Source organism: Canis lupus, chromosome 27 (genome assembly GCF_048164855.1).
Source record: "Canis lupus baileyi chromosome 27, mCanLup2.hap1, whole genome shotgun sequence".
Classification (NCBI taxonomy): Eukaryota; Metazoa; Chordata; class Mammalia; order Carnivora; family Canidae; genus Canis; species Canis lupus.
The window spans coordinates 40,152,143-40,167,701 of NC_132864.1; the positions used below are offsets into that span (position 1 = coordinate 40,152,143).

At 53.7% G+C, this 15,559-nt stretch overlaps 1 protein-coding gene across 2 annotated transcripts in view; it reads right to left on the reverse strand.

Annotated features, from left to right (window-relative positions):
• PAPSS2 (3'-phosphoadenosine 5'-phosphosulfate synthase 2) overlaps window positions 1-12,556 on the reverse strand; it is a 48,842-nt gene extending 36,286 nt beyond the window's left edge. For both annotated transcript variants that reach the window (XM_072803717.1, XM_072803716.1), the window contains exon 1: window positions 12,426-12,556. In XM_072803717.1, coding sequence (XP_072659818.1) covers window positions 12,426-12,452 — 27 coding nt within the window. In that variant the 5' untranslated portion in view covers window positions 12,453-12,556. The remainder of the gene's footprint in view (window positions 1-12,425) is intronic.
• Between the last annotated feature and the right edge of the window lie 3,003 nt (window positions 12,557-15,559).

Below are 15,559 nucleotides of genomic sequence, written 5' to 3' on the forward strand. Positions count from 1 at the left end.
GATTATAAATACTCATCTGTCCCAGCAACCACAAAAAATGTGTAGACGAAGATGCGCTTCCCGGTTACGATAAAGCTTTATTTATCGACACGGGAGCTTGAATTTCATATGCTTTTCATATGTCATGAAATAGAATTCCTCCTTTGATTTCTTTTTCTTTTTTTTTTTTTACCTAACCGTTTAAAACCCGTAACACCCGTTCTTAGCTTACAGGCCATAGCACAGCAGGCAAGAGGCTGGAGTTGGGGCCACCGGGACATACTCTCCTGACCCCTGGCCCACAGGGCCACGTGCCCCCCGCCCCCAGGGGTCTCCTTGACTCACACCCATCTCTTTCCTCAATTTCTGTCGATACCCACTGTTCAAGATAATTAACCATTTCCACATTCCTTAGGCAACACACACCAAGCCAAGTAGGATGACACCATCAAAAGAATGGCTTCAGGACTTTACGTTCCATGGAAATAAGAACATAATCCAAGATGAATGAGAGCAAAGACATGATCTGGTCCCCAGTCTCCTTGTTAAAAATAAACACACACACACGAAGCAGAAAAATTGAATGTATAACTTTCTCCATTTGAGAGAAAGTTACAGGCTCCTGCGTCTTTTAGAGACACGTGAACACACGTATAACGGGCTGAATCGCTAAACGCGTGTCACGCGTGTGTTGTGGCAGTTACAGCACCAGCTCTCTCAGTGGACGCGGGGCCAGGTAGCGTGTCAGGACACAGTGGCTGCCATCCGGGAAGCAGCCTTCATTCCCCACCACGCAGATGTCCCCGAGCTGCCGTCTGCAGAGGTCCCGGGGACCCGGCGGCTGCCGCTCTCGCTCGGGCCGCAGGAAGGCCCGGCTCGTCCGCGGCCACGGCACGGCTGCTCGTGCCCACCGCCCTGGACGTAAGATCAGGGGGAGAGGCCGAGCCGGGGCCTTCGGGAGCCCACGCTCACGCTCGCCCTCGTGGAAACAAGCGCGCGGCAGATCAGAGGGCGCCCCGGACCACCCGCTTCTGGGGTGCAGCCGGCTGGAGCCTCCTGAACACGGGCCCTGGGAGCCGTGGGCCGGAGGCTGCGAGGAGCGACGCCCCCGTACTCCCGCGGTTAGTCCTGCTAAAGGGCTGGGCTTGTGCATCACGAAAGACTAAGAGTCTGTGCTGAGGATGGAAACGCCCGCGAAGCTTCTAGCACACGCAGAGAAGGGGCGCGGGGCTCATGAATGCGCGTCTGTGCGGCGCCCGCAGAGCGGCCGAGCGAGGGCTCGGGTTACAGGGAAGCCCTGAGCCGCTTCCAAGGACCCCTCTCCTCGAGGGGGTGCATTCAGCCCGGACACTGGGGCTTTGTGCTGCTCAAGCGAAACGCTGGCTTTCATTCCAGACGCCCCTGTGCCGCAAACCGGCCGCGCGGCCTCGTCCACGCTAGACATGTGTCGCCTTGAACGGCCTTTGCTAAGCCCCGCGTCCGCTGCAGGCTCCATCACATTCCAGAAGGCCACAGCCGAAGGTCCCTTTCAAGGCACCCGCATCATCCTTGTCGCCCTGTCCCCGCCTTGCTCTGCAGCCGAGAGACGGCAGGTCAGGGGCCTTCAACCTGCAGGATGCCCTTCGTGGCGCCCACGGCCTCCTGGCGTGCGTGACAGCCACCAGGCAGCCAGGGAAGGGGAAGGGACAAAGACCCGAGGGAACCGCAGCACCTGCGGCCCCCGAGGGCAAGCCATCGGGCCTCAGTGGGCCTCAGGCTCCGGGCCGCGGACCTCGGGGACACCGGGCACGCGCGTGGGAAGGCCCGGGGGACCCAGCGGTCAGCCAGCCGCCCCCTGAGCCCCGGGACTTCACGGCGCCATCGGCCAGTGCTGGCCCGGCGAGCCCTGCGAAGCCTATTCAGAGGCCCAGCCCGTGTGCCGGAGCGTCTGCCTGTGGCTCGGGGCTGCTCCCGGGTCCCAGGGCCTGGGATCGAATCCCGAGTAGGGCCCCGCGCTCAGCAGGGAGTCCCCGGTGCCCTCGGCCCCTCCCTTGCTGTGCTCGCTCGCTCACTCTCTTTCTCAAATAAAAAAATAAAATCTTTTAAAAAAAGCAGACCCAACACTGAAAAAAAAGTGGCAGAAACGAGGTATTCATGAGGGCCCCAATTTTGCCATCCACTCAGTGGCTGACCACGCAGCTACTACACATCCTTTGGGGACAACCGTGTCCCCGAGGTACCTGGTGCCGTGAAGACGTGGATTCGGGACTTAATTTCCCCACCGCCGCCCCCGCAACCTCACCGCCCCACTGGTCCTGCTGGCCTGCACACCAGGGGCGAACCGGCCTCCTGGGCCGGGCGACCCCGTCTCCCTGCTGCTGTCGCTGAGGAGACGGCCCAGGCCTGCCCAAGCCCTGGACTTGTCCGACCTCGGACGACAGAAGAGACCACTCCCCAGACGTCTCCTCCAAACATCGTGGAAGGCGCCTTTTACCCTCAGAGTTTCTATGCTCTCCTCCTCGGCCCCTGGGGAAATCCAAGCAATCTCTAGCTGGCTGCCAACATCCGTGAGCCTCGACCTCTGCTTGGGTCAAATTTTTATTGCATGAAAAATGCACTGGTGGCCTGGTCTCCTTTTGTCGTCTACAAATCACGCTGAGTACTTGGCTCGAGTATTAGCAGCTTGTGGAAACGAGTCATTCTGTCCGCGTTTGCTGAATACTGACATAGTGGTCAAGGCTGAGCGATAAAAACTATTACCCGCACTTGCTGAGCCTGAAAACGAGGAAAATTCATTTTCCAATTATTCACCTGATGTCACCGCGGGGGGGGGGGACAAAAGTGTGTCAAGGTAGAGGAGAATACGTTTGCTACCGTGTGCTATTTATGCTTTTTTAAAAAAGTGCTGGGGAATATCCCCAAAGGGAATTCATTACCGGGGCGCCTGGGTGGCTCCGTCGGTTCAGCGTCCAACTCTCGACCTCAGCTCAGGTCGTGACCTCGGGGTCGTGAGACGGAGCCCGCGTCAGGCTACGTGCTGGGTGTGGAGTCTGCTTGGGAGTCTCTCTCTCCCCCTCCCTCTGCTGCCCACCCCACTCACGCTCGCTCTCTCTCTCTCTCTCAAAAAAAAAAAAAATTCATTACTATTATCTTGAGATTTTAACACTAAGCAGCTGCCAAAAATTTTTACAAATGAAGCAGTAATTCTAGGTCCCTAATCTAGCCGCCCTTGCTACTTGGTGTTAAGTCTCATTCCCTCTAAGAAATAAACAACCTGTTAACCCCAGAGGAGTCACTAAGACGTTAGCTTCTCCTGTGAGTAACCCTCTAAAGACTTCCTCTGGTCAAATGAGTTCCCTCCTGACTGCGCCCACGAGCCTGCTTCCCGGCCGAGGGCCCACGGCGAGCTGGCGCACAGGCAGGCCGGGAGGAAGGGCCGCCACACAGGCGCTCGGCGCTGCCGAAAAACAAGTCACAACACAGTAAGAATTTTCCGAGAAAACATGCCCCACTCATCAAAACTCCTGATAAATATGCAAATCTCTCCGCTGGAATTTCTAATGTCAAAGTTTTATTAGCTCTCTTCTTACTCAAGTGACTAAGGTAAACACAGTGGATGGTTATACAGATTTTTCTTTTATTTTTTTCCCATCAATACTCAAAACATAGCTTGTATTACCGACCCCATAGCCCAAGAGCTGTAATTACTCGTGTAATTTTGGAACAGACCCTCTCTCTCCGCTGGGACCATGGGCAGATTCACCTGCAGGACCAGCACACAATTATTGTAATGATAGACTTTACGGCACTTCGTAAACTGAGGGTGAACGGGGATTGATGGATTTTGAGGCTAAACTAGAAGTTCCGAGAAGTCCAAGAACTGAGGTTGTAGAGAGTAACTGACGAGGTCCGACTTCTGCCAAAAATAGTTTCATCTCTATTACACACCGTGTAATCACTGGCATCTCTTGTTCTTTTTTTTTTTTTTTTGGATAAACTGATTAAACCATTTGAGAAGGCTTATGGAAGAGTTGATTGAGGTTGAGGGAGCGGGTTGAATTTTCTAAAGGGAAATAGGCTGCCCCATCAAAAAATATTTCAAAATGGGAAACTTCCATTTTTTTGAAGGCTGAGCTTTGGTCTGTATTTTCTGTCTCCATAATGTCAAAACAAAATGCTAAAGCTAAATCGGGGTGTAATCATGACTCATTGATAATCAGCTTGGGAGCGGTTTTTGTTTTTTGTTTTTTTTTTCAATCTATGCAAAATACTTCCCAGTCAATAAAAGAAGAAGCAAAGCTGTAGAAAGAAGTGGGTAGGGCCTCCTTCAAAGGGCATGTGATAGAAGCGTGGGGGAGCAGTCAGGCTGGCCACGGGGCGGCCCTGGGCCTCATCTGCTGAGCTCTCACAAGCTGCGTATCCATCACAATCATACGGGGCTTGTTAACATGAGCTCTTAATTTTTCTCCTGGAAGTAAAATGCTAGGGTTCTTTTGAAAATACGTTTTTAAAGTAGGAACTTAAAGCGTCTGACTCTTGATCTCGGCTCAGGGTCACGAGGTCAAGGCCTGCGTTGGGGTCCATGCCCAGCGTGGACCCTACTCAAAATACATAAATAAGCAAAACTAAAGGAGGGACAGCCTGAATTGAAAGTAAATAATTTAAAGTTTTAGCTTAGCAGAGAAAAGGATTTTAAAATTGTATGAGAAGTCAGTTGGGAATCTTGTGGATTTGGGCCTATGGTAAGGGAGTACTGACCTCGCAGAAGGTGGAAACAATATAAAGGCTGTGGGTGGGGTGTTGCAATTAGAAAAAAGTAAATGCTATGTTTAGAAAAGACTTAATGACAGAGTTTGAAAGGGCTAAAAAACTATAATTAGAAAATACAAGGCTTTAGTAGCTATAGTTAATTAGGGCCAGCCCAGATCCCAGGCGGGTTATTCAGTCAACACTTGTTGAGTAAATGGAGTACATGGATACGTACGCGGGGCTTCGGAACAAAAAACCAGAAAGATTTTAGAGACCTTAAGGAAAACAAAGTAGAGATCGACAGGATGAGGAGCGGAGCAGCAAAGAGTAAAGTCAGGTTTTGAACAGTAGGAAACACTTGGAAGTAAAAATCATCAGCAGTATCTTGGGTTGCTGATTTTGCTAGAAATCGGGAAGGCATGACTTATCCATAAATAAATGATGACTGGGGAGGGAGTCGACGAATGAGCTTAGGGGGATAACAGCTCAGACTTTAACGTAGGTGATTTAGGTCTCTAACTAAAGTCTGCAAGTGATTTTCAAAGCACTAGCCCAGCATACATTAAAAAGGAAAAAAGTGGGGTCCCCGGGTGGCTCAGGGGTTGAGCGTCTGCCCTCGGCCCAGGGCATCACCCTGGGGTCCTGGGATCAAGTCCCACATCAGGTTCCCCGCAGGGAGCCTGCTTCTCCCTCTGCCTGGGTCTCTGCCTCTCTCTGTGTCTCTCATGAATAAATAAATAAAATCTTAAAATAAGGAAAAGAAGGAAAAAGTAATTATAATATTACTAGGCTGGTGAGTGTAATATTACATCTATTACTATAAATGCTTGGGGGATAAACATCAAAATTTTTCATAACAAAATATGAAAGGCATATATGGTCGCTAGATAATTAAAGCAAATCTTAACCTGGCATAGAAACGATCACCTTGGGGATCCCTGGGTGGCGCAGCGGTTTGGCGCCTGCCTTTGGCCCAGGGCGCGATCCTGGAGACCCGGGATTGAATCCCACATCGGGCTCCCGGTGCATGGAGCCTGTTTCTCCCTCTGCCTGTGTCTCTGCGCCTCTCTCTCTCTGTGACTATCATAAATGAAAAAAAAAAAAAAGAAACGATCACCTTTACTGACGTAGGATTTGATTCAGTACATTTATGCAAAGCTTTATAACAGGTCAGAGCTATAGAGTTTTATTGCCAAAAGTTAATATTTGGTGCAAGACAAATTGAGCTTGCCATGGTTATGCTGCAGTCCTGTTTTCCTGGTACCAGTTATAGCAAAATCAACTTCCAGAGTAAATCTGAAATGCAGAGAGAGCGGCTGATAAGGCTTTAACAGCAGTCACACCAGCCAACTGATGGAAATCACCGTGTTATCAGAGGAAAGTTAGGTTCAAGTTTTGAGACAGTGGCTCTCTTGCAGAGAAAAAAAAAAGTCCATCTTGTGTACCAAATTATTCTAAGCTGAAAAAATTATTTCGTGATCAAAAAGGCAGAAAAGAGGGGGACCCCCGGGTGGCTCAGCTGTTTAGTGCTGCCTTCAGCCCAGGGGGTGACCCTGGGGTCCCAGGATCGAGTCCCACATCGGACTCCCTGCAGGGAGTCTACTTTTCCCTCTGCCTGTGTCTCTGCCTCTCTCTCTCTCTCTCTCTCTCTCTCATTCTCTCATGAATAAATAAATAGAATCTTTAAAAAAAAAAAAAAAGAAAAGGCAGAAAAGAGGAATAAGAAGACTGAATCCATCCAAATCCAGTGTTATGGTGAATTGACCTTCCTGGAAAATTTTATTTGTTATTTCTTGAAGGCAAAGGGTGCTACGTGCCAGTGAGCGTCTGAGAGGGTGGGTGTCCTGTGCCGGGGTGGGCCCGGCAGGGAGGGGCCGGCTGCTCTGGGGACTCTGCGAGCAGGGGGCGGCGGGTGCACCTCGGATCCCGGGCAGACCCCGGAGGAAGGAGGCACGGACAGACGCCAGCAGCCCCCCGCACGGTCGCCCCAGGCCAGGACGTGGGCTCCCGCAGTCCAGGGAGCCGGGGGAGCTGGGCCAGCTGCGGCCCCAGGGGTGCCTGGTGGACGTGCAGAGTCTGAGAGAAGGGGCCTTTCAGGCCAGGACGCACTTGAACTGGACCAGTGCTACGGTTGGGGCGGGCGGGGCACACCTCCCCGGGGGCCCACGCGGCCAGAGCCCGCAGGACCAGCCAGCGCCCCGCCCCGCCCTGAGCGCTCTGTAGGGGAAAGGATGCAATTAAGTATTTCTTTGATAACTGTGAACTGGATTTTGCTTTGAAAATATGTGTTCATAATTTAGGTAACTTGCTACTTAAAGCACTAAGTCTAATAGCTGAAAAGTAAATGTAAATGATAATGACGAAATTAACTTACAGGTGCATAGTGGCGATTTTGTGTCCTGGTTTAAAAATCCAGATATCAGAATATAACTCGGATTAAAAAACCAAGTTCGTGGACTAATTAGGGATCACTTATGTGATTTCTGAGAAATGGAAACATCTTTGTTCGAGTGTGAAATTACTTTAAGGATGAGTGTTTATCCATGAGAAATTTTTAATTGATGTATTAATCATATTTTCAAAAAATATAAATAAATAAATATTTCTGACTGTATTAATCATATTTTCAAAAAATAAAAATAAAAAAATAAATATTTCTGGCTGGAGAGCTGATTCAGGTTTTTAAAGCACTTCTTTTTTTTTTAAGTGCTCCCTTTCTAAGAATGGCACAAATACGGAAGGTGAAGGTATGACATGAAACGTTAATGACACTCAGGGATCGAGAAGAGGCAGAGGTTTTTGTTTCCAGCCCTAACGGTCTAGCTCACATACATTTCCTGCCATGAAAACAGATAAAACGTGCAAGTTATAATAGGAAATCATCTAATTAGAAACATCAAAAGCTGACAAGATAAAAAAAAAAAAAAAGAAGAAGCTACCAGGTTAAAAATCTGCGAGGAAGTAGGAACCTAAGAGACCAGCCTGCAGGGAGGCGCTTTGTGAGTGTGAGCTGATGCCACAGCCTCACGGGGGAGCGGGATCAGAGCTGGAGCCTACAACGGGCTCCAGTGGGAAGAATAAAAAAAGCCCTTGTCAAGTGAAGCTGAGGCGTCTCAGAGTCACAGCCCACACGCAGGGTGCAGCCACCCACCTCCCGCCCGGCAGGCCGCAGGGACGGTGGGCCTTGGGGTTGGAAGTATTCATACAGGGGAGGCGGGTGGGTGTGGGAACTTGTATTCAAAGGCTGGCCCTTGTGTGCGAAATTCCAACTCAAAGTCCCATCACCTGGGTGGTCCGAGACACTTTAAAGGGGCAGGTTTAGGTCAAAGTGGTCCCAGACTGGTGGTGCCGCCAGACTCCCGGCAGAAACAAAAGCAAATTCAAATTCTACCCCTAAAAAAGGCCATTCGTCCTCAGCCTCAAAGCACCCCTCCGAGTCATTTTTCAGTGGTAATGACAAACGTCCAGGCAAAAATAAGCAAGCACACGAGGAGAAGGGGAAAATCTAAGAAAAATCTAGATCCTACAAGAGCAGATTCGTCCTTTAGTGAATTTTGTAGCTGTTTGTGCAACTACTTCTACTCGAGCACCGGGTGTGTGCACCAGGTCCTGTGTAGGGTGCTGGGCACGGGTGTCACCCCGGCTCCCGCAGGAACAAATCACCCGGCGGGTGCAAGGTTAGTTGCAATGACATTATATTCATGCTCATTTACCTTCGGTCTCAGTGTTTTCCTGGACTTCCCAGCACAAAGAAGAAGGAGCGCCCGTGACTATTAACGGATAGATTCTGAACATAATCTCTTGCAGGACTGAGACGGACATCCCTGGTCCCTCCCCGGGCCCCCAGCCCCTGGAGGTGGGGCCTGATGATCCCCTGAGCAAACCGCAGGGCTGCGTGCAGGACCAGAAAGGGGGTGAAAGGGGGTGAAAGCCAAAGATGACTACCTTTCACTGTGGGCGACCACACAGATGATTCTGGGAGAAGAGTATGAACCGGACAACGCTGAGGTTAAGGAAGCTCTGGCAAAAGTCGAGGGCAGGGCAAGTGAAGAGAAGCCGGGCCCTGACATACGCAGAAGGCCCTTGTTTCCTGGCCAAGCTCGTTGGCGAGACCTTGCGGATACCTGGGTTCCTCCGGGGTGTCCACACTCACGGCCCGCCTGGGTCTTCTACCCACTTTTCACAATGAGGGCTCATGTCATCCCTTCTATTCTCCTGCATCCGTTTGCTCTTATTAAATATTCTCGTGGTTCTTATTTACTTAGCTTTCGGAACGGTATGGCCTGTGCTTTCTGTTCCTTGCTTGCCAAACCGTGGTAGCGTGCTGCAGTAGGAACGCCCACCGCACCCACGCGCGGGCCGCTCACTCAGGGCCTGGGACCGTGCGAGACACTTTTTAGGAGTTATTTACTGCTCACGGCCCAGGAAGGGGCAAGTCGGCCTCACCTCCGCTTTACGGGTGGCTGCTGCGCACCGCGGAGCTCACATCCTGCAGCAGACGGAGCGGGCGCGAGAGCACGAGCTTGGAAGCTGGACAGACCTGGACTCAAACCCTGACCTGCTCCCGGGATCCCCCTCCCCTCGGGACGAGGCTCAGCTTGCCCGGGCACAGGCCGCCGCCTGGATGGCACGGAACACACCGGGGCCCTCACAGTGCTGGTTTCGCCTCCCTTCCAACAGTTACTCATCTGAAAGTTCACGTCTTGCCCGAGGGAGCATCTTCAGAGAGTTTTCAAAGCGGCTACTACTGGATAAATAACGTGGTATTGTACACACTCTATAAAATAATGAAAGGTAAATAATCTCTTCTGTTTACAGACTGCTTTACAGCTCCCGCAGCCCTACACCCCTTCCCAACCACTGGCTTGTTTGATCCTTTGGAAAATATTTTACTATCTCAGTTGTGTTGTTGTTTTTTGTTTTTGTTGTTGTTGCTTTTGTTTTTGTTTTAGTTGATTGGTTGTCTGTCTCTGGGACATACTAACACTGTCTGAACATGATAACATTGCCTTGAAAAATGCTAATCCAGGAAATGATGCAAGGAAAAAAAGAATCAAGCCTTTGCTTTTCCCTCCAGTCCTCTGGAGGCAGACTGCCTCCTTCCTTGTCCTGGGTACGAGTGTGTGTAGGTGGGATGTTGGTGGCCAGAGTTGGAGGTGCGGCAGTGGAGGGAGGGAGGGATGTAACCCATAGCTAGCTGTCTTGGCTTTTCATGGTCAGGATGCCTAGCACAGAAGGAATGTGCTACCTTCTCTTATTAAAGGACGTCTCATTTTCTTCTCAAGCTCGTGAGAAGAATCATCCTATAGTCTCTCTCATCCAGAGAGTGTGGAAAAAAAAAAAAAGTCCTGGGAAAGATGTATTCATCCCACACAGTAGGGGCACAACCAATCTTTGAAACCACTGCAGTGACCGTGGTGTACACGGACCATCCTCTGTGGACGATGCAGAAAATCATGTGATGATCCCTGTGAGTCTCTCAAAAAGGCAGCCCAGCCTCACTTCTAGGATAGCTTCTTCAGCAAGACCCACTTCTCAAATAAGGATTATTTCAGAGGAAGCACGTGGGGACATATTTTGTTTGAGACCCCAACTTTTCAGAATATATTTTGAGCCAATATTTAAAGCTTGGGAAGTGTCACAGGTTTTTTAAAGTTGGCTTGCTTTGCCCAGTTGTCTCTACCTGGCCCTTCTGGAGCTTGTTGCTGGTGCCTGGATTATAATCGTGTTGGCTAAACAGAAGTCCAGGAATCCTGCTAGCTTTTTCAGCTGTTAATTTAATCCTACACAGAACACACACACGCCCCAAACCAAAAAAAACAGAAGGTTCAAGACACGTAAATAGAAAAAGCAAAAAAAAAAAAAAAGAAAGAAAGAAAGAAAGAAAGAAAGAAAGAAAGAAAGAAAAAAGAAAAGAAAAAGCAAAGCCTCTGGCCCTCGAATGTCTCCCTCTGTCCGACTGCACAGTGTCGGGGATCAGCGTGTGGCCGCTGCTCCTGGACCCTCCCCACTTCAGGAGCTCTTGCTGACTGGGGGCATGGAGGGAAAGACCACCTGCCCCTTCGCTACTAATGCTTGACAAAGCTCAGAACTGGGGAGAAGTCCTGAAGCAGGCAGGGCAGGATTGCAGCCCCACTGCTATGCGCAGCTGCCCAGGGCCGCAGCGTGTCCTCCCTGAGAGGACACCACTTAGGGGCGCCCGGTGGCTCAGCCGGGGACGTGGCCGCCTTGGGCTCCCGTCAGGATCCCATCCCGCACGGGCTCCCGGCTCAGTGGGAAGCCTGCTTCTCCCTCTCCCCCTACTTGTGCTTTCTCTCTCTGTCAAATAAATAAAATCTTAAAAAGGAAAAGAAGATACTGTTTAGAATTTTACAGAAATTAATCAAATTAAATAGGCACTTCACACAAGTGATTTTCACTTAACAACATTTTTAAAGATACTACGATACCGAGTGTCTCCACTTGAACATCGCTCCTGTACGTGGTAGCCGGACCCCAATCCCTCTCCCTCCTGGGGTTGATGCCACCTTTGTCCTGGACCTTCCTGGGGGTCCTGTGGTCCCCTGAAACCACGGAGTCCCCACTCCACTGCCTTCCCCTTGCTGCCCAAGCCTCCACTGCAGCCCCAGCCCAGCCCTCCTCAGGCTTCTGCCCCGATTCTTGGTTTGTCACCTCTCCTCCCAGCCGGCCCAGAACGCACCTCAAAGACAGTCCAGTGGGGACCGTTATAAGATGATAGTACGGCGTGTATTGAGCACCTACTACGTGCCAAGTGCACATCTAAGTATATGATAGGGGGCAACCTGTTCAGTAAGGGCCACAAGCAGCCTGGGGCCGGCAGTGCCGCCGCCGCCGGGGTCTGAGCAGGGCTTGGGGGCACCTGCTGGGGACCCAGGGCCAGCTCCTCCCGGCTGGGGTCGGCGCCCACCGCTGACATGTCCAGGAGCAGGATCTCCGGGGGCCTGTCCTCGTCGGTGGAGCAACCGGCCCATGTCCGCTCAGGTCTGGACCTCGGGGTCGGGCCTTGAGCCCCTCCTCGGGCTCCACGCTCGGGGTGGAGGCTACTCTATTATTTTTTAAAGCATTTTGTTTATTTATTCATAGTGACCCAGACACAGAGAGAGGCGGAGACCCAGGCAGAGGGAGCAGCAGGCTCCACGCAGGGACCCGAGGCGGGACTCGATCCCGGGACCCGGGGTCACGCCCTGGGCCCTGCGCTGGAGGAGACGCGCCCTGCGCCCCCCCCGCCCCCCGAGCCCCGCTGCCAAGTGAGCAGGGCCGAGCCCCCCTTCCCGCCGGCTCACTCCCGACGAGCCCCGAGGTGCCGCCCGCGGGGTCCCGAGGCCGGGGAGGGCGGAGGGCGGAGGGGGGAGGGGGGAGGGCGGAGGGGGGCCCCAGCGCAGGGAGCGCGGCGCACGGGCGCCAGGACCACACCGCCCGGAGCCCGAGCCCGCGGAGACCCCCGGGGCAGGCGGGTCCGCGGCACCCCGGGGTCGGGCCCCCGCCCCTCCCCGCCCCTCCCCGCCCCTCCCCGCGCCCCCTCCCGCGCCCCCTCCTCCCGCGCCCCCTCCTCTCCGCGCGCCCCCTCCTCTCCAGGCTCCTGTCTGCGCCCCCGGTCCCCGCGCGCCCTCCTCCCTCCTCCCTCCTCCCTCCTCCCTCCCCTCCCCTCCTCCCCCCTCCCCGCCCCGACAGCGCGGCCCGGCCCGCCGCCCCCCTACCGTGCTGCGCTGCTCGGCTGCGGACATGCTGGCGGCGGCTGCGGCGGCCCGGGCCGGAGCTGCTATAAGAGGCCGCGGACACGTCGCACTTCCCGTGACCGGCCCCTCGGCCCACCCTCCCGCCCCGCCCGCCCGCCCCGCCCGGGACCCGCCGCCGCGCCCGCTCGACTTCGCCCCCCCGACCCGCCCCCGCCCCCGCGCCTCCTCCAGGAAGGACTCCGGCCCGCCCCGCTGCTGAGCGCGCCCGGCGGGCAGGGGCCTCCGCGGGGGGGGGGGGGGGGGGGCATCCAGACCAGGCTCGCAGCCCAGGTGCAGAGGCCGGCGACCCCGGTGCCCCGGGCCCCTGCGCCCGCCCCCAGGTGTCCCCAGGTGCCCCCTGCGCCCGCCCCCGGGTGTCCCCAGGTGCCCCCTGCGCCCGCCCCCGGGTGTCCCCAGGTGCCCCCAGGTGGGGGAAGCAGCACAAAATGGGCTCAGGCCCAAACCCCGGGGCAGGGCGAGGCCACACTCACCCCAAAGCCCGGGGGCAGCGGGGGGGGGGGGGGCAAGGAGGAGCGGCAGGTGCTCAGGCCATCGCCCTCGGCCCCCTGCACCTTAACCCTAGCGTCAGGCCACGCACGGATCAATAGGACACGACCTGCTGGAAAAGAAGCGTGAAGATGCCCGAGGACGCGCAGCCCCTGCAGCGCACCTGCAGGGCCTCCCGGGGTGGGGGGTCCCCGCCGTGCGGCCTCCCTGGTCCTACTAGGAGCAGGAACCTGAAGATCTGGCCACGGCCTCCTGCTCCGTGGGGACGTGCGGAGGAAAAACACCCGGGTCGGAAGCCTGAGAAGGCGGCCAAGCGTGGCACGGGCCCCAAATGCCACTATATATGTATTTTCTTAGCATTTTGGGTCAGCTGCCACCACCCCCTTCGAGGTGAGCAGCTCGAGGGCAAACGCTGGATGTCCGTTTCTGCTCCGAACACAAACACCCTGAATTTGCGTGGTTTAAACAGGAGCGCCCGTTCTGGTTTCATTGGGAAAATCCTCTTGCGGCCGCGCCAGCCGCGTCTCGGACCCTGCCGGATGCAGGCAACAAGGTACACGAAGTGTGGATGGAGCAACAGCGATTTGTGCACTTGCTGTCTCTTTTGAAAAAGAGACCTGGCCTCTAAAATAGTTGTGCTTCTGACACACAAGGCAGGTCTCTAAGGGTCCCTCCCTGGAGATGGAACAGATGAGTGTTTGGACCTGGGGGACATCTCGAGATCCTTGGTTGCCTCCCTGTCCCCCCCCTGATTTCCCCAAGAGGAAACGCAGAGCTGGTGCCCGGGCAGGAGATGGACCTGGACCTTGATGTCGTCACCGGCCAGAGGCAGGGGCCACCTCAAGGCCAGGTCACAGACCCCCGCAGCGCCCTGTGACCTGAACCACTGCACCTCTCGGGCTCGGGCCTCAAGATGCCGAGGAAACTGTCAGCGGGACCGTTTCTCTTGTCTTAGATTTCATGAAGCGTCAAACAGCCCCCAGAACAGACACGCTTTCCTGCTTCTTGGGAAGCAGTTCTTGTGAAAGGGGAGGCCTGGCCTGCCCGGGCCCACGCGCGTGAAGACCCATGCAGGTCACAGCTTCCCCGCTGAGCGGGGCAATTCCCTGAGGAGCAGGCTAATCGTTCCTTCCTACTTTCCCAATTGTTGTTGTTGTTTTCCATCTAAGGGCAGTGGCTTGGGTTCTTTTTCACCGCAGGACCGTCGTGGTCCTAGAGGAGGACGCTTGCTTCCTCGTGGGAGCAACTAGATGCTCCACTTTGGGAGCCTGCGGGCCCAGCCCGTCAGAGCTGAAAGGAGGCCCCGTCGGGAGGAGGGAGGAAGGGTCCCAGTGTGTCCCTTCTCGCGGCCCCATCTCCATAAATGTCTCAGCAGCCTCCCCCCCCCCCAGACCCCGCTACAGGGCACCGCGAGCTACGCTCTACAGTTTGTAATCTTTACACTAACTTGCATGAGGGTTTGTTTTTCTTCTTCTTCTTCCTATTTATTTTTCTTCCTTCCAGAACTGACTGGGCTTAATAATTAACTTTAATGAGCTGGTGGTGACTCCTTGATCCTTTTATTGTCTAGAAAAGATGGAATCAGCTCCCACAAATAAACAAGGGAAATGCATATACGAAGCACACCCGTGTTGGTGAGATCTTTATGCCGGAGGCTCCCCAACACATTTTAGGGAGTTTCATCACATTTTAGGGGATCTGGCCTGGAGACCAGCTCCCCAGGAGGGCCGTTCCCAAAGGACGCAGCTACACCGCCCCCTAGTGGCTATGATGAATTTTTTTTAAAAAGACCTTCTTGTTGACACCTCCTGAACCAAAAGGGAGTTCCCTTGAGTCAAGAAGCCCTTCAAGAAAGTCCTCTAAAGGATCCAAACACTCTTCCCACACACAGGTACTCCCAAGAGAAGCAAAATGTGGTCTCTGTCCCCGAGAAACTCTCAGTCCAGTGAGGGAGACAAACTGCCGCCCTCCTGCATCCCAAGCATTTCAGTCCCCCGGGCCTGGGCAGGTGAGACTCTGATCTAGTCGTTAATCCTTGATGCACAGCTGAAGGGTTCTCCGGCGGCGGCGGGTAAGCGCGGAGGAGTTCCCAAAAGCGCTCTGGTTAGGCATCTTCAACCATTTCCAGTTTGGGATTCTGTGCAGGGCCTTTAAATCGCAGGGCCCTTAAGCAACGGGAGAGGAGACTCCTTCAAGATTCCTGCTGCCCACTCCATCCCCGTTCTGTCGCACCTAAGTCAACAGGACAACTCACAGATGCGTAGCTTTCCAAGGCATCCACTGTTCTCATTGAAAGCCCGACTCTTTTTTTTTTTTTTTTTTGGCACTCGTGTGCTATTCATTTAAGTCACGTGGACAGAAATTACTTAATTTCACTTACAGGTACAACTGGCAGAAATAGGTTTGGGGTCAAATACTATGGAGCTCAGTACACATCAGGGAGGGGGAACGCCGGAGGGTGTGGGCATTTCAGCGCACCCTACAATCAGAGAATGTTCACCCGGCTATCGGTATCAGTCACCTTTTCTTTTTTCTTTTTTTTTTAAGATTTTTTTTTAAATTTTACTTATTCACAAAAGACACACACACACACACAGAGAGGCAGAGAC